Source organism: Pimephales promelas, chromosome 15 (assembly GCF_988280905.1).
Source record: "Pimephales promelas chromosome 15, fPimPro1.hap1.1, whole genome shotgun sequence".
Taxonomy (NCBI): Eukaryota; Metazoa; Chordata; class Actinopteri; order Cypriniformes; family Leuciscidae; genus Pimephales; species Pimephales promelas.
In genome coordinates this window covers 11453576-11474927 of record NC_142783.1, presented here as the reverse complement: position 1 = coordinate 11474927, position 21352 = coordinate 11453576, and the positions used below count along the sequence as shown (strand labels likewise).

At 37.6% G+C, this 21352-nt stretch overlaps 2 protein-coding genes, 2 non-coding genes and 1 pseudogene across 4 annotated transcripts in view; 2 read left to right on the top strand and 3 right to left on the bottom strand.

Annotated features, from left to right (window-relative positions):
• Nucleotides 1–2611: 2611 nt before the first annotated feature.
• LOC148973484 (uncharacterized) lies at nt 2612–3482 on the bottom strand (annotated as a pseudogene).
• An 8784-nt stretch (nt 3483–12266) lies between these two features.
• Nucleotides 12267–14784, top strand: stx11a (syntaxin 11a). The gene is made up of 2 exons (XM_039681869.2): nt 12267–12611; nt 13480–14784. Exon 2 carries the CDS (start codon nt 13485–13487, stop codon nt 14367–14369), a length of 885 nt encoding a protein of 294 aa, XP_039537803.2. The 5' UTR covers nt 12267–12611; nt 13480–13484; the 3' UTR covers nt 14370–14784.
• A 311-nt stretch (nt 14785–15095) lies between these two features.
• Nucleotides 15096–15178, bottom strand: trnal-uaa (transfer RNA leucine (anticodon UAA)). The gene has a single exon. It is a non-coding gene; the product is annotated as a tRNA-Leu (tRNA).
• A 3181-nt stretch (nt 15179–18359) lies between these two features.
• Nucleotides 18360–21352, top strand: part of LOC120485875 (utrophin) — a 50901-nt gene continuing 47908 nt past the window's right edge. The window contains exon 1 of the mRNA XM_039681666.2: nt 18360–18834. Coding sequence (XP_039537600.2) covers nt 18700–18834 — 135 coding nt within the window. The 5' untranslated portion in view covers nt 18360–18699. The remainder of the gene's footprint in view (nt 18835–21352) is intronic.
• trnal-uaa (transfer RNA leucine (anticodon UAA)) lies at nt 19818–19900 on the bottom strand. Its single transcript has one exon. It is a non-coding gene; the product is annotated as a tRNA-Leu (tRNA).

Sequence of the window (21352 nt, the reverse complement as noted above, 5' to 3'; positions counted from 1 at the left end):
ACTCAGAGTTGCTCTCAGATCGGTCCCGAATCGCTCTTAAACTAAGCTAGTTATAAGGGCAGAAAGGTCAGGGGTGAAGGAAGGAAAGGAAAAGAAAATCTTGGTTTCACCAGCAAAGAAATGGTGGGGAAATTAAATGAAGAGATTAAAGCTTCAAGAGTTGAGATGTATTGAGAATGAGGAGTTGACGTCATTTTACAGTGCCCCTCCCCTTTCTGCCATGTTGGTAGGATTCCCACAGCAAAACAGTATTGATTACGTGTGTTTTTAGCTCGGTAGTAGAGGAGTTTCTCGCAATACCACACTGTTTTACCATGCCTGGAAGTAACTGCTGCGTTAAAAACTCCTCCAGTAACTCACACGATACATATGGAAAACATAGGAACAATGGAATTAAGTTTTTGGGGTTACAGAAATTGACACAGCAGGGAGAGTCTGATCTAACGAGGAGACGCCGGATTGCTAGGTTTGCTGATGCCTTTAGTATACGATTTTCACTGTTTGTTGTGCCTTAACGAACATATGCAAAAGTGTTGTTTGAGTGCCTTGTTCATTACTTTTTTATTTAATTGAAATAAATGTTTGAAACAACTTGATATGGCTTAACAATATTTATTGAGAACTGAAATATATAGGATATTTGGACAACATAAGTTTCATGGACAACATAAGTAATAATAATAAAATAATAATACTGTTATTAGTGCAAAAGAACAAATATATTGATGGTGCTTCTCCAAATACAGCTGTTTTGCACTTTGTGTGAGTTTGTTCCTGTAAGGTCCCTTTTCTTTCGCCTTATCTTTTAGCATTGCTTTACTTTCTTCCTTTTTTTCTCGTGTTCTTAGATCCGTCTCTGTCCTGCCAAAATAATAAATGCGTGAAAATTTAAGAGCTCTGGAATGTTTAGTCGTGTCTATGGGTTCTAAAGGCGTTGCCCCTGGTAACCGATAGCGTCTCCTACCATCATGGCCGACCGGCTCAGACCCCGCCCAAATAGGCACGTGACTCCTCATTCTCAATAGAGAGACAAGGGTCTAAGGACAGAGCCCTGGGGAACACCAACAGTCAGGGGAAAAGGGGGAGAAGTCAAGCTGTTGAAAGCAACAGCAGAGGTACGGTAAGATAGGTAGGAGTGGAGCCATGAGGGGTGTTCCACAAATGCCGAGGTTGGAAAGGGTGGAGAGAAGAATGGAAATGATCAACTATGTCAAAGACGGAAAGATCAAGGGGAGAATTGAAGAGAGGCCAGCGTGAAAAGAGTTGGCCAGATGATTCCGGACAGTGAGGAGAGCAGTCTCCGTGGAATGGGACGGATTGGAATCGGGGGTAGAGGGAGTTGGCGAATATGTATTGTGATAGGCGTACGTGAACTAGACGCTCAAGGAGTTTTGAAAAATATGGAAGAAGAGATATATGGGGCGGTAGTTGGCAGGGCAGGCAGGGTTGAGAGTGGGGTTTTTTTTAACAGAGGAATGATGGTAGCTGATTTGAAAGCAGCAGGGCAGATACCGGTGGACAGGGATGACTTAAAGAGGGAGACTTGATAAGAGGGAGTAAAGGGGGTTGGAGGGAAGCATGGACAGGATCCAGGGGGGAAGAAATTGGGTGGGCCTTTGAAATGATGGAGGAAGGTCAGAATAGCACGTACCCAAAAGCGATAAAGCGGAAAGTCTGGGCAGAGGGTGAATTAAAATCAACTGACTGGTCAAATGTTATTCTGAAGAGGAACAGTCTTTATCATAATGCAATTTAAGATTAAACGAGACCATGTGAACTCAAACATCACGAGTGTGACAAACAACCCAACATAAAACACTCTGCAATGGTTCTCTTATGTTCTGGATCTCTCAAAAATTTCCCTCTGAAGGCATGTTAATTCATTTCAAAGGAAAGTTTGACCTTTCGCGAAAGTAGGATAATTTAGGAAAGACCAAAAAGACCGATATTGTTTAGTACCTTAACATGAATGTTTACAACTTTTAAAAGAGTAGTTCACCCAAAAAGCATTTACCCACTCTTGTGTAATTTCGAAAACCCATATGAGCATCACAAAAGGATAACATTTATGATGCTCTTTTTTTATACAACATAGGCTGTCAAGCTCCAAAAAGGACAGGAAAATTTTCATAACAAAGTTCATGTTGCACACATCCAAAAACCTGACAGTCACAAAACACATGAGAAACAATGGTGTGTGGTGTCATGTCATTTTGCATCAGGTTCATGTTTACTTTTACTGCATGCATTTATTCAAAGATACATTACACCTCATGGTATGTATTTTATCAGTTCATGCATTCCTCCAAAACACATGAGGGTAAGTAAATTATGCAAAGCATTCTCACCCCCAAGGTGTCACCTAACTGACGCCTTGGGAAGCATTTTGACCATGCTTCAATATCTGATGTTTTAGGCGCCCTTTAGCGTCAGTTAAATGACGCCCTAGGATCGTGTAACCCTACCCCAGACCTAAACCTACCCGCGTCATCTAACTGACGCTTTTCCTTTAGTGTCAGTTATATGTCGCCGTAGGATCGCGTCATTTAACTGACGCTAAAGGGCGCCTAAAGCGTCAAATATTGAAGCATGGTCAAAGGTGACGCCTTGGGCTGAATTATGACAATATGTTCATGTTTGAGTCAAATACTCAAACAGATGAGAATGAACCTCATTGCTTCTCGCTGAAGCTCAAATGTGCAACGTAACATGAGAATGAACCTCATTGGTTCATACAGAAGCTCAAACGTGCTGCGTAACACGAAAAGGAACCTCATTGGTTCTTACATGCTGCGTAACACAAGAATGAACTTCATTGGTTCTTGCTGAAGCGCAAACGTGCTGTGAAAGACGAGAAGGAACTTCATTGGTTCATACATGCTGCATAACACAAGAATGAACCTCATTGGTTCTCGCTGAAGCTCAAAGGTGTTGCATAACACGAGAGTGAACCTCATTGGTTCATACAGAAGCTCAAACGTGCTGCGTAACACGAAAAGGAATCTCATTGGTTCTTACATGCTGCATAACACAAGAATGAACTTCATTGGTTCTTGCTGAAGCGCAAACGTGCTGTGAAAGACGAGAAGGAACTTCATTGGTTCATACATGCTGCATAACACAAGAATGAACCTCATTGGTTCTCGGTGAAGCTCAAACGTGTTGCGTAACACAAGAGTGAACCTCATTGGTTCATACAGAAGCTCAAACGTGCTGCGTAACACGAAAAGGAACCTCATTGGTTCTTACATGCTGCATAACACAAGAATGAACCTCATTGGTTCTCGCTGAAGCTCAAACGTGTTGCGTAACACGAGAATGAACCTCATTGTTTCTCGCTGAAGCTCAAACGTGTTGCGTAACACTAGAATGAACCTCATTGGTTCTCGCTAAAGCTCAAACGTGTTGCGTAATACGAGAATGAACCTCATTGGTTCATACAGAAGCTCAAACGTGCTGCATAACACAAGAATGATCCTCATTGGTTCTTGTGGAACCTCATTGTTTCTCTCACGTCAAGCAAACATGTTTGAGCTTATGTTTACCACAACTGATGTGTGAGTTGATGAATGTTAATATGTGAATAAATGCCTTAATTCTATCTGTTTATCAGATAAAGCAATCATGTCTCTTCAGAAAATTTAAATAAATAAATGCATAAATCAGAAAAATCAAGGGCAGAATAAATGTTTGTCTACAAGCTCATTTTCTGGTTCATAAATGCTATGGATCAGTCCTTGGTCATCTTTTGGAGAGTGAATTACCACATGTCGGGTCTGATCCCACCGAACCCAAAGGTATTGAACAACAAATCTGACAGGAAACTTGTGTCTTTCTACAGAGCAGGAAGCGACAGTCCTGTTCAAGCTGTTCAATAACCTTTTGACTTAATCACATTCCAAATTCATGTATTTTAAAACCAAGAGTTTTTACAAAAATCCATAAACTTAAGTTTAAACATTAGTTGACTGATTTATAGGATTACTTTATGTTCTTAAATTGTGGGAGCTACATGGAAGAGTAGTATCTTTTTTAAAAAGCTGATCAGCAGACAAAAACAGACAACTTAGCATATTTCATTGACTTTGGAAAATAAGCAACTGAACACATACTGTAGCAACAATCCAAAACACCTTAGAAAACACCGAGCATTGTGATGGCGAGTTTTGCTCATGCAAACGCCATTAACATGTTCTTGAAAAATAATTAAGATCTATACTTTTCGTTTAGTGTTTCTGGGGAAATCCTAGATGTAGTTAGAAGGGTCATTGTTCATTTGATTAGACTAATCAGAGAGCTTTCTCATAGCTGAGAAATAACAAATTATCTCTGTTTTTGTTCCTTTATAACTGAAATGGACAGCAATTATTGAGCAAAGAAAAATGTCCAAACACATGACAAACGCTAATTCAATCAAAGGCCCTGAAACACTGGAAGTGCTGTGGAGATTCTCATACTAAGTTAACAGGATCAGCTAATTTGAGTCACAGCCTGGCTAACCAAAACCAGCTGATGTTTTCTTCAGGCATTATACAGTTTAAGTCCATGGAAAGGATGTGAATAAACTACAGGCATGCATATCTCTCTCATAGTTGGATTTTGTCTGTCTGTTTATACAACCATGTTTTGCAACCTATAAGTTTGTTCAGTGTTGCCAATCACAGATTTAACATGTCTTGTTTAAAAGACACGTTATATTTGCATAAGTAAGAAGCGGAATGGAAATTTCCCACTTTGCAGGATATTTGATTGCATAATTGCGTGTTGTGGCTCCTTGCTCTGTAATGGTAAGTGAATTACAGGTATCTTATTTGGTGTAATTGAATGTAAAATTAATTACAGTAGGGCTGAGAGCCAGAGGACCTAAAAAAGGATTCATTTTTATTTTTTTTTAATGTGACCGGTGCTGCGACCTAACGGATTGTTTGAGATACTGCATGATCCCTTTTCTAATAAACCTTGATGCAAGAATATTTCAGATGAACAGGAATTAAAAATAATATTTCCTAAGATGAGTAGCAAAATATTGCATGTTATTGCATTGGCAGAGTGTATAATGTTTGTCGGGTCACAAACACTTATGTGATGTCATCTAAACTTTAACATGTTTTTTGATCCTGGAACAACATTCCTGTCTGAAAATTTAATCTTAACCTTATCCATGAACCTAACTCTACTCATAACTTATCCCTTAAATCAGAGGGAAATGATAAACCTTATACCATGAAGCCTAAACTTGACATGCACTGTAAATTTGTCCCACAAATCTGTTTGGTTGATTGGTGTTGATGTTTATCCAGGAACAAGTTGTACTACTTTTTATATCACAAAGTGGCAACTTTCATTTCAATTTTGGTTCAAGTGAAATAAAAGTGAAATAAATGAAATACAAACCATTTGGTTTCCCTGCCTTGTCCACACACACAGTCCATTCACAAAACTTACAAGTCATTAGCAGCTGTGCAAGTATGATGATTAGGATTGTAACATGCAAATGTGATCTGATTAATTAACTTTTCCTAATATGCTCAAAGCTTGGACCTGTTCAGATGGGTCATGACCCTTGCACATGGGTAATGAACTCTATTGCTTGTCCTTTTTTCCTAAAGTGATTAAATATCATAATCCAATGGGGAAAAAAATGACATTCTGACCGTATAATTCATTTTGGAAATGCTCAGTGCTTCTGCACAGTAAACAATGATATGTTGTGCAAACACAATTCTCACAAAGAGACAGGTAGAACTTCAGGCGGAAGGGTGTAATCCAATTAGATGCATAAACAAATTAAGCATACAGTGAAAGTGCACTTACTGAGTTGTGTCTTACCTAAGCAGTTTAATATCATACATAGGGCACAAAACAGTAACCTCAGAAACAAAACAATCCATCATTTTAAATGCAGTGGGATCTGACACCAACATCAAGCTTTAAGACACTTTGACATGACATAATAAATGGCTTTGTGATGAAATAATAAAATGCATGAATACAACCAAGTGTACTTATTGTTTGTTTGTTTTTTAAACTTATTTTTGATTAAATAAATTGAGATTGAAACTCATGCAGCCAGGAATGTTTTGGCATAAACTGGCATTCCTGTGTCTTTAAGGTTACTATGGGTGGGGCATCCAAGTTATAGATTTTTGTCATGGATTGACTTGGCTAAATATAAGAAATATTTTTGCAATTTAATTTCTATTTGTGTATCTTGACAGAGGGTTAAAGTCGAGTTGCATACTTTAAAAAGTGACAAAAAAAATCATAAAAGTCGCAATTTAAATGTGGGTGTGTTTATTTGTATCACATATCAGATAAGAGAACCAACAATATCCCTGAACTGTAATAGTGGTGTATGGAGAGCTTAATAAATATTCTGATCACTGTCATCTGATCTGCACTAGAGGTAATCATATTTGAATTACAAAGTTTCTTTGCAAGTCTGTAACTAATGTCAGAAGTTGCCTCATGTGATGTTCACACTGTTGCAGAATCAGTTTGATATTCATGGTTTTATTTCAAACATCAACAGCCAAATTAAAATCTAACAAATGATCAAGGTATGAATACTGTAGGGCTACTTCATGTATACAGTACGACAGTAAGTGCAAAGTAAATAACGGGCTGTATTAAAGAATCTTCTTATCTTAATTCTTGATGTAAGATTAGAAAGAGTTCTATTTCCTAAAGGTTAAAATACTGGTTACTAAACAGATGGAACAGATGTTTCTGGAATAGTTGCTTTTCCTGATGGACAAAGGTCAATTTGGACGTAATTACTCGGGAAAATATGCATCAACCACAAAGAAAAATACAAATCATTGTAAAAAAAAAATACAATAAAACACTAACACAGTACTAAAAAAAATATAACGAAACAAAATAACTAGAATGCAGTAAGCCTATACCGTTCTGGAAGTAAACCCTCATTCATTTTCTCCATAGGAAAATATATACTGTAAAGGTATAGTTCCCCACAAAATGATGTCAGTATGTCATTACTCATCCTCATGTTTTTCCAACCGCATTAGACTTTTGTTTATCTTCGGAACACAAATTAAGATATTTTAATTAAATCTAAGAGCTGGATCACTCTCAGAAAAATACAAATCATTGTAGCCTATTTTTTTTTCCTGAAACAAGGGATCAAAACTTGCCGGGCCAGAAAAGTTATTAAAGACATTGTTAAAATAGTCCAAGTGACAACAATAGTTTAAACAAAAGTTTATCAAGTGACGAGAATACTTTTGTGCGCAAAAAAACAAACAAAAATAACGACTTTATTCAACTTTTGATTTCCTTCTCTGAGGGCCTCGAGTTAGCTCACGTAGTGAGTCAGAGCATGAGATACCTGAAAGGCCTGGAGGAGCAGGTCTTCTGAATCTGCAACAAAGAGGAAGCAGAGCTAAAATGGGGTTGCACAACTGATTTCTGATCAAAACAATACTCGAGTTACTCGACTACTCTTGGTTCATGCTACTGTAAAATGAAAAGACATGAAAAAGTTCTTATCAATAAATATATAAATACATTCATAGCCTAATGCAAAATTAGGCCTACTTAAGTAAACACTCAAAATATTATAACTGTGACATTGCATATTTTAATTTTCATGTAAGAGAGTAAAGCAAAATAAATAGCCGTTTTTTAAAAAGTTTATTTTAACTACCTTATTTGTAGTTCTGCAGCTCAAGCTCAACTACTCGTAGTGTCATTTTGTTATTGTTGTGTTGTTGTTTGAATCCACCTTGGTTACACTCCAGAAGAAAAAAAAACATACAGTGTGATTCTCAGCAATTCTATGGAAGCTTGCCATTTTTCCGCCACTTAATAAAAAAAGGGAATTGCGATTTTTATTCTCACGATTTTTGAGTTTACGTCACGCAATTAAAAAAAGCGAGAAATGCATGATAAACACGCAATTATTACTTTTTTATCAGAATTACGTGTAATGAAGTTGCAGTTGTGTGTTATAATGTCAGAATTGTTAGATATTAAGTCAACCCCCCCCCCCATAATGTCCAGAATTGGACATTATGACACGCAATTGCGAGTATATCAGAAGTGTGAGATATAAAAAAAGTCAGAAGTGTGATATATAAACTCAAATTTGCAAGAAAAAAAGTCAGAATTGTGAGGAAAACAAGATAAAAATAAGTAGCAATTATCTTTTTACATTTGTTTTTATTCTGTGGCGGAAATGTAAATTATTTAAAGGAATGGTGCTGTTGTCTCCATTTAAAGGTTTTAGATCAACAGAAAAAAAGTACACTTGAAACCAGAGGAACTGACCAAATATTTAACACAAGAAGGTATAGTATGTCCAATGAGACTATTCAAAATAGTGGTTTGGGATTTTAGGATAGGCTTCTGATATTATGAAATCAATGTGCAATGTCACAATTGAACAATGGGCTATATGCACGCATAAGTTCCGCAAAGGATGCTCGTCCATTTCCGGTTGTGGAGATTTAAGCGGAGGAGAACAGAGGAAAACGGGATTATGGCAGAGTCTTCAAAATGTACTGTCCTCCCGTCTTTGAAACGAAACATACATATGTTTAGATGTAATTTTATATATAGTTATGTTTATTTAATATAATTTTAAAAAGAAGCATAAACACAACAAGGGGTGTCTGTTTTATCTGTTTTTGTGACTAACGTTTCATTATAACCATGGAGTATAAAATGGTTATAACGTTTTATTATAACCATGGAGTATAAAATTCAATATAAATTCTCGGTATTGCATTGGACTCTACGATCGGCGGAAGTTATCGAGCATCCTTAATCCTTCACCGGAAAAAAAACGCCGTGCATAGAACCCATTGCAAGCTGTTTCCCAATTCAGAGGATGCATCTTTCAAAGGCTGCATACTGCATTCAAAAAAGAAGGAGAATCCGCCGTGGCACAGTCTATCCCAAGATTCATTGCACACCGGTGACGACTGGATTTATTTTTTTTAGAGAGAGAGAGAGAGAAAATGTTGAATTATATACTGTTAAATATAAGTTAATATAATAATAATACGTTTTTGGTTTCAATTTGCTCGAATATCTAATGATACAAATTTAAAACAAACTAACTCTAAAGCGGTTCAAATGTTGACAAACCGTATCTTACTAAGATGTTGTAGATCGTTTGTACCCTTTATTATGTACATAAATGCACTGAGTAGATTTAGACAGGTTCTGAACCCTGTTTTGTTTTTAGACAGTTTATTTTTTTTTTTGTATAGGCTAAATGTTACCGCCGCTCATCAATGACAGCCGTTACAGTTGCTAGGTCTTCTGTCGGAGCCGCAGCCTTGTGGACAACAGCGCTTCGGGCGACCCAAGTTCTAGTCGAGTCAAGTATATTTATTATAGATTGCCTCAAAGCAGCTTCAGAGTATCAATCAAAACATAATAACAATGTTCGATTCTTAGTGATAAAACATCCACGTTTGGTAGAGCTGATCAAGTGTATTATTGATTGGTTAATTCATTTGAATATCCCCAACTGAGCAAGCCAAAGCCAACAGTGCAAGGAACCGAAAAAGTGATCTAATCGTGTCCTAAAACTCCATCAGACGACCCATTTTGGAGGGAAAAAAAAACTTTGGGAGAACCCAGGCTCAGTCGGGGGCCAGTTCTCTTGCGTCTATGAACTAGAGATTTACAGTAACTGTAAGATAAAAATGGATGTGAATGTCTCTAATCAGACTTTAAACGCGAAGCTGTGATAAACGCTGATGGCATTCACATGCGCATTAAGAATTGATTCTATAGTTATATGCATTTGAATATATGTGCGCATTGTAATGCAAAACCTGAACAAACTACTTGTCTATAAATTTGATACAGAATTTTGTTTTATTTTATCAACCCGGTCTCATCCCAAGACGTCATATAACTGACGTTTTGGGACGTCTTTTGACCATACGTCAATATTCGCCTTTTTAGGGCCCCCTTAAACGTCGGTAGATGAGGTTATGGGATCCTAACTCTACCCCAGACCTAAACTTAACCCTAAACCTAACCCGTCACCTAACTAACGTTAAAGGTAAAGCGTCAGTTGTATGACGGCCCGGGACCGACATCTACCGACGTTTAAGGGGGCCCTAAAAAGGCGGATATTGACGTATGGTCAAAAAACGTCCCAAGACGTCAGTTAAATGACTTTTTGGGATGAGACTGTGTTAATTTTATCACTTCGGGGGAGGTACGCGAAACGAAATTCACAAACAGATCCTACTTCTAGTCCTGGTTTCTGGTCCTTTCTCCTCCCCTATCGCTTCCTGTCTTTCCTTGACTATCCTGTTCAATAAAGGTAAAAATGCCCAATAATCTAACTTAATAAATCAGTTGCTAGGCCTTCGAAGGATGCAGCCTCTGAATTGGGACACAGCTAAGGAAGCCTCAACACAAGGAATTTTTCCGTTAACAAAATGAATTCTTTCTGTTTTGAAGGAGAGCCCTTCACACAAGAAGAGATGGATGAAATGTTGTTTGCGGCTGTTGATCCTGATAAAAATATCATTCTCTAAGGACTTTGTGAGCATGATGACCTTTGATGACTCTCGATGATGGCTGACGGAATGAATAATCCAAGTAAATGAGACTTTAGAGAGTTATAATCAAGGTCTCATAAGCAAAATCCTCTCAGTTACCATTTTAAATAATGTTCACTCTTAGGAAAAATGGTACCAAAGTACCCAATCAGGGGTCTTCTGGATGTAACAAAAGCAAAACCCTTTTTAAAAGGAGTTTTGGATTCCATAAAGAACCATTAATAATATTATGAATAATATTTTCAAATCTTTTTATTTATGAAATGAAGACCATGTTCAAGTGAAATATCTTCACAATCCCATGATGCCATTACGTCCATCATTATGTGTGTATTTTGAGTGGCAGTTTCTCTCTGCAGACGATGGGGACAGCATCTGAAATACACAATTGAGTTTAGAGTTGTGTCTCTTCCAGTTGTTTATGTGAAAACAATTATGATTATATAGGCCAAAATTTGTTTATTATTTTTTGTGACGGTATATTTTTATGCATGGTCACACTTAACGTTACATGTTCTGTTAAACTAAAAAAAGAAAAAGACATGATTGGTAGGAAACAAGTTAAAGAAATTGAAAGAATGTGTTGACAGTCTGGGTTTTAGGAATGGCAGTGAAGCGACATAACTGATGCTGGTAGTTCACATGATAATGGCAACATGGCCAATGTAATATGTCCACTTTACATTCATACTACATAATACTATGTAGAACATACTTTTTTTTTTTTATAGATTTACATAGACGGCACAGGACACAAAGAAGCAGTTAACAGAAATATACAAAACCCCCATTTCAGCTGCTTCAGGGAGGAAAAGGTCACAAGCTTCTCTGAGTATCTTTATTCGGGCTCTACTGCCATCTTGTGCTGAGTGCATGGACCAAAAATAGCCAACTCCCTTCACATTGACAAAGATGAGAGAGAGAGAGAGAGAGAGAGATGTATGCATATCCGATCTGATACATCTCATGTAACGTGTTTTCTCCTGCATGCAAACACCATTAGGTTTAGTTCAGCTATCATGTTGTGCAGAAAATATTTTTTGCTGTTTCACTTCTGCTTTTGCACTCACATGATTATTGTGACTCATCTGGCTTAGGCTACTATTTGTTCTAGAAATAGTTTTAGAACAAATTTAAGCCAATCAGTAGAGTCGGGATAGAGCAATTACCTTGCTTTTCTGAGCAACAACATCTATAATATATTCTGTTAGACATAATTGTGTAATTTCTGATTTTTCAAATGAGCAATTTACTGAAAAAGAATGGGAAGTGGTTTGCATTTTGACCAGTATCTCTAAAATCCCCCCTTAAACAAACATAATGCCAGAGGTTTGATTACGTTATAATTTAACCAGGCCTATAGATCAGCACAATGTGATTGGCCTACCTATAAGTTGCCTATATCCTCATACCTCAGAGGACAACTGGTTTGGGTACTATCTTGTTACGAGATAACTAATTGTTAAGAATGAATGGTAGGCTATGATAAGGAGTTCAACTGTTTGTCTTATAGGCTACAGTTGGCTAGGTTGTCAGTCAAGGGTAAACGGCAACAAAGCAACATTAAATGACAAAAATTGTATTTAATTGTCATTAAATGACTCAGGCTATCAATACAGTTTATCTAATAATAAAAACGAATAAGATTTGTATTGACAGTTAGGCTCCAGCACTGTACAATTATAAATGGATTGTTTTTGACATGTGCCCTTTGGTAAAAACAGAGATGGTCGATTCTTCCACTGTGTGCAACGTGAATGTTGAAAACGTGTGAGTAAAAAAAAAAAGTGTGATAATGAGAGAGTGTGCCACTTTAGGGTTTAAAAGGTGTCAGTGAATGTAACGTGAGGAAATTCTGTATTTTAAAGTTGAGTAAACACGAGTTAACTTTCGTGTTTTGACTTGTCGGAAACTCCCACCACCAGTCAGTCAGACTCAGTCAGTCATTCGACTGCAACGTTATTTCCTGCAGCGATGCGACATGAGGTGATGCGTTGTAGGAAACGATAAAAGCTCGTGTTTATAGCGTTTAAATTGGACAAAAGGACATGCAATAAGGTAACGTAACATTTTATGAATCATTTATACTTTATCAATTTCATTTACACATAAAAAAAGTTTGTTGCGAAGCTGTTTAGTCAAATCAAGCGATTAATCTGAATTAAACAAGGAATTTGAAGTAACAGCACGACTGCACAGTATGTCCTTTTATCGTTTTAACTTCTTTAAAAAAAACTTTTTCAAATGTGATTAGGCTATGCTGTTAAGAGATCTGACTTATTTGAAATTTTGAGGAAGTAAAGTTATTTATCAACTGAATGAAGAGACTGAATCAGTGTTCACTGTAAAATGGTGTACAGTTAATTTATGTTTTTGTGGCTGCACTTCCCTATGAAGTTTTATGTACATTGATTTCATTAGTGCACAATGTTGACTTTACATCCGGGAATAGATATGGTCTTAGATTAGATTATTGTTTTGATCACATGTACATCTATTGCTTGAGGTTTGTATATAATGAGACTTTAATAGGATTTTATATATAAGCACTTAAGTCACTTTCTGCTCTCATTGCCTCATGGTGTTCAACAGAGGATTAAAGGGAAGTCCCCACCCTTTTTATTCTATGTATGGTGGTGACCATATCTTGTGGGAAATGTGCAGCATCATCAGCAGTGGTGATGACTATAAATGACAAAAAACACTTCTGGTGGTGTTATAAATAGTTTAGCTTTATAGTAAATTGTTGCCAGTGAACTAAAACCATTTGAGAGGCCAAAAACACGCTATCAAGCGTGTATTTTGAACTGTCTGGCTTTATATTCCTCCAGTTGAACACCATACTGTGCAATGAAGGTCTCATACATGTTTGTAGAGTCAAAGCTTGTCAGGCCATAAAGTCTAACAACCTGAATTTTCCTTCCAGGAAAGATGAGAGACAGGCTGGCTGAACTGGTAGGTGTTGCCACCAAAGCCCACAGCGAGGCGGAAGAGCAAGTGGATAGCAGAGAAGATGTGGACAATGGCGAATTCGAACAGCATGCAGTGGTGTTCGAGGGTGAGGACATCATGGAGGACACCTTCAGAGAAGCCCAATCCATCCAGAAAGAGATCGCCCAACTCAGAATGGAGGTCAAGAGACTGGGTAAACAGAACACACGCTTTCTCACCTCTGTCAGACGCATTAGCAGCATCAAACGCGACTCCAACACGATTGCACGAAGCATCAAGACGAAAGGGGAGAACTTGTATGCTCGGATAAAGAAGCTGGATGCGCTTTGTAAAGACTTGGAGGAGGAACACGGCGCCCATTCAGCTTTGGTGCGCATGATACACGGCCAGTTCGTCTCCATAACGGGTTCTTTTCATGAGGCTATGAATGAATACAACAACGCCGAAATGGCACAGAGGGACAACTGCAAGACTCGTATCCAAAGGCAAGCGGGGATCGTGGGTAAAGAAGTGAGTGGAGATCAAATCGAAGAAATGATTGAGACCGGCAAGTGGAACGTTTTTTCCGACGACTTGCTCACAGAAGGGCGAACCGCTCGCTCGGCGCTCACTGAGATCGAGAATCGCCACAAGGAGCTTTTGGAGTTGGAAAGTCGCATCCGAGACATCCATGATCTGTTTTTCCAGCTGGCTTTGCTGGTGGAGGAACAAGGGCCCATGGTGGACAACATTGAGGCAAACGTATATGCCACCCAAGACTATTTGGTTAAAGCTACAGCTCAGATAACCAAGGCTGTCAAATACAAGAAGAAAAACCCTTGTCGGCAGATCTTCTGTTGCTGTTTTCCATGTTGCAATAAATGATCTCGGTGTTAAAGCCTTCCGATTTCACATACGCCATGGCATATTAAACAAACAACAGTCTTTCATTCTAGAGTTAACCATGTCACGTGATTTACTTTGTAGAGAAAAACCAATGCCCAGTGCTTGCGTTTGACGGTTGCCATTGCAAAAAAGCTCTGTGACTTGTAAACCACAGGAGCTGCAATGCAATTGAGCTGAAGTGATACTGCAATGTCACTGCTAACCTTCTGTAAATGTCACAGGACATTCACTTGATATGTAAAAGATATTAAAAAGGAAACCGCAAGCGTTTTACACCCATGTACAGTGCAAGCAAACATTTTACAGAAACGTGTTCTATATTACTGCTTTATTTTAAGATACATTTGTGTGTGATTGTTGTGTGTTAATTTAATAAATACTATTTTATCTTTGATTGCCTTTTGTTTGTTTGATCACACCAGATTGTTCTACAGTTTATTATTGTAAGATTTATGCAATGCATTGTATTGCATCAGTCTTGGTTTCCCAACTTGGAAAGTTACTTCTGCAATATGACTTGCAAAAGGTGTTGTGTAAAAGGGTTTAGTGGTTTGGAAATAAAGTCCAATAATTCTATTTATTGGAACAAACACAGCATGTACTTTCTTTATTGATGGTTGCATTCACATCTGAATCAGTTTAAGAAATCTGTCAGCTTCTTTTTGAGAACTATGCTTACTTTCAAAGTAGCATTCTATTTAAAACTACCAGGAGTGGGGATTGAACCCACGAGGACATTTGTCCATTGGATCTTAAGTCCAACGCCTTAACCACTCGGCCATCCTGGCGGCTACATGGTTCAAATGCCCTCAAAAGTCTATTTTTTCAGAGGAAATGTCTTCTTTGGTTTTGAATGACCACATCTACCCACAGAGCAGCAATTTTATTTTTTATTTTATTTTTTAAATGCTTCACATTAAACTAGGTAGTCAGTTTTGATTGTAGTTGTATTTGAGGTCACAAGTTTTACATTTGATAGTATTTTGTATTAGTTCCGAAAAATAATTTAGAAGCACATTCATGAGTGAAAACTCAACGCCGGTAAAATGTTAGGCCCCAAATCAATACATGATGAACTAACTGTATTTTTTTTCTAAGTACATTTCTGAAATGCACTTTCTGTAAAGCTGCTTTGAAACAATATGTATTGTAAAAGTATACTATACAAATACATTTGAATTGAATTGAATTCATAAAGTTCAAAAAAGAACAATAACAATAAAAACAATATTGTTCAAAAAAGAACAATAACACTACAAAATGTAAAGCAATGATGCATTATGCCTATGAAAAATTATAGAATTATAGTTATATGCAGGTGCTTTTGGAATAAAGTGACAAATATCTGGAAGAATAGTGGGGTTAAATCATTTAAATATCCTATTAATCTATTAACAAAGTTAGCTTCGTCACTTGTTTCTCTGTTGGTTGCTTGCATGTCTCCATTTACCACAAAAGTGGAACATTTGTATTATATTTCACATTGCACTTGAAGGTTATGAAGTTCAGACCCACAAGGACATTTGTCCATTGGATATTAAGTCCAACACCTTAACCACTCGGCCACCTTGGTTCCTATCTGATATTTGAATGACCTTGTGAATGAAACATGTAGCTGTAGGATCATTCAGAGCTGCTAATGTGTATTTGGGCGCACCGAATTTCAATTTCGTAGCTTTTGTAATAGTTCTATAAAATAAGGCAGCAAAGAAAGAAACTATACAGTATGCTGTAAACTTGTTCAGTTCAATTTGCTTGTATCAACACAATTTCATTCATGAGATAACAATAAATTTTCTTTTTCTTTTTTCTCAGTTCAGACTGTAATGTGACTATCAAAAGTCTGTTATATTGCATTAGTTCCAACTTTGGTGATGAGGCCTAAGACAATATGATATTTTGTGTGTTGTAATTGTAAATACAGTTGGCACGGCATCTGTGTATGACAGGCCTATAACGTTAATGCACTGGCATGTATGAATGCCTTTATAATGTCTTTCTCAGCAAGCACACACAAATTATCTGGCATAATTTGTATTTGTATTGTATTTATTTATTTCTTCGGTCAGTCATTTAGAAATCATTTGTCATAGATCATATGTAATGCAAAAAAAAAAATCCTGTACATAATACAATGCAAAAAACAAACACATAAAAAACAATGAAACAAAATAGAAAAGGAAAAGATGATTGAAATACATCAGAAAAATAAAAACATTAGGATTTTTTTTTGTTGTTGTTGTTGCTGTTGTTTTTTTATGCTAATCAAAGTGTTTTAGGACTCTATAAGTTTAAAAGTTAGTTTTGTGCAGGCAGGCAACAAGTATTGATACTCTAAATAGTTTCCCAATAATAAAGTAAATAAAAAGTAAATTTATTAATATTTAAAGTCTATTTGAAGTCACATTTTCCCCATCAGGTTCAACACTGGAGATGTGCTGCCATGTTACACCAATAGATGTCAGAATTGAACTTTTTAGGTCTCAACAGAAAGTCTCTTGTCTGTTAAAGTCCCTGTAAAGTCAAAATTAAGTATGTGTTAGGGTTAGTTTGTCACACCACAGAAAAATGTGTAATTAGCCAGCCAGCCAAATTTGAATGATAAACAAAGTCGGGAAGTACATAAAATAAGCTATCAAAATCATGAAAAAATGAGCAGATTCTCTGCTCTCAAACGCTGGGGGCGTGTCCGCTGGCTGTGCTGAAACCACGCCCACTCACGGGAAAGCTGTTGACAATTAGCTGATTAGCTTTTGGAGACGGGAGGATGAAAGCTGAGGCGGGAGATCGTCGTTTCGGCCCCGTTCACCAGTAACAGCGGATTATCAGTGAATTATCAGTGAATCCAAGTTGTCTCTGAGGAAAGTTTATAAAACGATCCAGTGTAAAACGATCACTACAGAGGCGGGTGTTGGGGGTGATCCTCAGCTCTTCATCAAGGTAACGTTAGGCTCTCTAAAAACCTCTTCTTGATGTGATCGTTTTTAAGGGAATTTAAATGAAGATACCGATCTGTTTTGTACATGATCGCATCCAGGTAGTAGCCCTTGCATGTCCGTGTCGAGCTAGCTAGAAAACTGTAGGCTCAGCTGTAGTAACTATTCGGTAGGTGGCAGTAAAACTCCTAAGCGGTGAGCAGCCGGTATCAAGAAGTAGACGAATGAGAACGTCCTCGTCTCAGTTCTCGCGCATGCGCCCATAAGGAAGTAATAGAATAGTGGAATAAAGTCGTTATTTATGTTTTTTTTCGCACAAAAAGTAGTCTCGTCGCTTGATAAACTTATAATTGAGCCGCTGTAGGCACATGGAATATTTAAACCTTTTCTTTAATGACTTTATGGGCCGTCAAGAGCCAGTCCCTTAGGCAGTCTATCTAGGACTGATCTAGCTCTCAGATTCAATCAAAAATATCTTTATTTGTGTTCCGAAGATGAACGAAGGTCTTACGGGGTTGGAACAGCATGGGCGTGAGTAATTAATGGCTTAATTTTCATTTTTGGGTGAACTAACCCTTTAAGTCCAACACCCTAACCACTCAGCCACTCTGGTCACAGAACTGCAAATAATCGAATGATGAATATACAGTACATGTGATATATGGAGTAGGAATGTGCTACTCAAATAGACAACATTTAGCAATTCATAATCATCACTAAAGAAGCCAAGACATTTTTCTAGGTCACTTTATCAAATAAAGTGACTTTGTTCATGTGACTCTTTGTGCAGACAGTCAGATGTTATTGCTTCCCGTGAAGCTCAAGATGAACCATTCTGATTCTGTAAAACGAGACAAATCAAATAAGACCTTCTGAAATCCATGCAATGTTTATTCAATAAAATTGACAATGAAAAAATGTTTAATTTTGATTGAAAAAGACTGTATCATGCAGTGTTGTGTTGTGTATACTGTGTGCTCTCCATAAATCTCTCCCTCTCTTTCTCTCTGCCACTCACTCAGAGTCTGGTTCTCTCGCTCAGCACCGTCTCATCCAGACAGGGAGTTTTTGCTGACAAGGAAACAAGCCTTTTTACCATAGCTCAACTTTCAGTTTTCATGGTTCTCAATCACCCCTCTCTTCATTGTTCAGTTTCCCTTTGAAGATTAAAGTACAAGCCTGAAGACAGGACATCTCTTGGGTCGGATCTTTGTGCTGGCTTTGTTTGCTGCTTTGGAGAGCCGCTTTCTCTTCTTCACACTTGCAAATGACCTCTTAAGTGGTTGGGCAGGACTGTTGGAGTATTTGGATGCACTTTCAAAGCCTAGATGATGTGCTAACTGTGCAAACATTACGAGGGGCAATCCTATAGGATGAGAATCTTACAGAAGCCCAGCAGTCTGAAGATAATGGCTATGGTGAGATCTTCACTGCAGAAAGTGATGCTTTTTCTACAGCACATCCAAAGAATGTCTGTCACGTCACCACGTTATCAGAAACTGTGCAAGGTAAAAGAGCAAGTTACTTCGTTCACACTATGGAGTTGCATTTTATTCAGATCTGTTTGTGATGTGTATTTGGGGTCGCAGATACAGTAGTCAGTGATGTTTTGGGAGGTTCAGTAGCAACATAAGAAAAGAAAAGTACAATAACCAAGTTTTAACAGTAGGTGATATTGCAAAAAGACGTATGAGTAATCAGGGGCTAAACTCAGGTTGGAACAAAGCTGTTTCAGGAATCTACACAGAAAGGTACAGTTGTTTATTCTCTGGGAGCCTATTTGTAGAAGCCCAAAGCAGATTTTTATTGAATAAAGACATTTGCAGAACAATTTAACAACAGGTGGGCTTTTGCATAAGCTTTTTAAGATCATTATCAGGAGTGGAGTTCGAACCCACATGGACATTTGTCCATTGGATCTTAAAGGGATAGTTCACTTTGAAATAAAATTTTGGTATGTTTTAGCTTACCTCAAGGGCATCCAAGATGTAGCTGTCAATTTCCACTGTAGTTTCAATTTTGATATTTTTTAGGTCAAACCGTTCTTGCCTGTCAGTCATATAATGGAGGTCTATGGTGGACTTGCTCTGAGGTGGTGACCAGACCTCCATTATATGACTGATAGACACGAGCGGTTTGACCTGAAAATATCAAAATGGAAAATACTGTGGAAAACAAAGACACCTACATCTTGGATGCCCTTGAGATAAGCTAAAACATCCCAAAAATGTATTTCAAAGTGAACTATCCCTTTAAGTCCAACGCCTTAACCATTCAGCCATTGTGGTGCATGGAGGTAGGAAATTCCCTCAAATTGAAGAAATTGATTAAGTTGTTCAAATGACCACATCTATACCTCAGAGCAGCCTTTTTAAAAACTAGGTAGTATGATGTGTTTCTTTACAAAGTTACATTGCCATCTGCCTGGCATACATAATATAACGTACTCGTGGATCTGTGTAGTACATTGTGTTTAAAGGTTATAAAGTTCTACCAAGAGTGGGGTTCGAACCCACGAGGACATCTGTCCATTGGATGTTAAGTTCAACGCCTTAACCATTCGGCCATCCTGGTGGTAACGGCATTTGAGAAACCTGTTGTGCACCTATAAGCCTGATTATTGCACTTCATGTCTGATGTCTAAGCGACTGCGCGGGCTCAAACTGAGCGTGACGGCAGTCTGACAATTGTAAATCTTCTAGTAGCTGTGCCAAGCCAAATCGTTGTTGAAATTGTCCCGTTGCTTTTATGGACTCTCTATCTATGGGCTTCTCCCTTGACTTTGTGCCTCCATGTCCCCCTGATTGCCTCATAGACAGTAAAAGATTGCCTATGAGCTTCTCCTCCTGTCTATACGGTAATGTCTCTATTGTGCGACAGAAAGTTGCGTGGTTATGATGCAATTGTTAGCCTATTTTTAAAAAAATGGCATTTAAGGGGCCATAACGTAAGATACAAAGTAATGGAGGGTTTTATACATTGTCGTGTTTCTTTAAAAAAAAAAAAATAATGGACAAATGAAGTATTTGGATGCCTCAGATGTAAAGTTATTGGCTGTCAAAGTGATGCCAAAATGAATGGGAGTCAACGGGATGCTAACAGCAGGTGAAGTACAATGGCGGCTCCCGCGAGGCTTCAGTTTCCGGCTGATGGATTACCCCTTTGCCTTTAAATAACACATTTTTTTTTAACAAATTCATGTTTATGTAGTTTACATTGAACAACAATGGTATCGGTTTCGGCTTTGGAAGTTTGCGTTTCAGGCCCCCAGGGTTTCTGTAAATGAAAGGCCAAAACACATCATTTTTTTTTTTTGGAAAACAGGGAGGTCATGCGCATGCATATTATGTGTTTATACTATACTATATAGTGTTTCTTTACAAAGTGACATCGCCACCTACTGGCCTGGCATGATTCATTTTTTTGTCGGTTTCGCAAATCACACTTTTACTGCTTATCTGAAACATGTTCTAAGCCAAGTTTCATTACTCTTTTGAGAGATTTGGTGTGGGACATAACAATTTTTAAGCATGTTCTCTTATATATTATTAGATTTGTACTTTACAAAGCTGCTGCTTGTGTTAAATCTAAGAACATGGATTAAAACAAATGCAGACGATGCACTTTGCACTTAAGCATTAAATAATAAAAAGAAATAAAAGAGCAAACTCTGTAACATTTTGGCATACTTTATGTATATAAGGTGTTTACCCTTAAGTATTTAATTCCTATACTTTTACAAGCACATATTTCAGCAGGAAACTTGCGCTTATCAATTACACAGAAATGAGTGACATGTTTGGCTCCTCAGATGCACGTGGATAAGTCAGTTTATGATCAAAACAACCCAGCATCAATTAATTTAATTGAAAATTTGTGCACCTTTAAAAGGAATGGGGTTCGACTTCGAACCCATGTGGGCACTACCCATTAGCCACAAATCCTCTCTGAGTTGCACCATTCCTCTATTCTTCTATTTTTTTTAATAGAAATGTTGCATTATGCACAAACAGCAGTTGGCGCCAT

Excerpts from the sequence above, each read along its gene's own strand:
- stx11a (XM_039681869.2), top strand. The coding sequence starts at position 13,485 with ATGAGAGACAGGCTGGCTGAACTGGTAGGTGTTGCCACCAAAGCCCAC.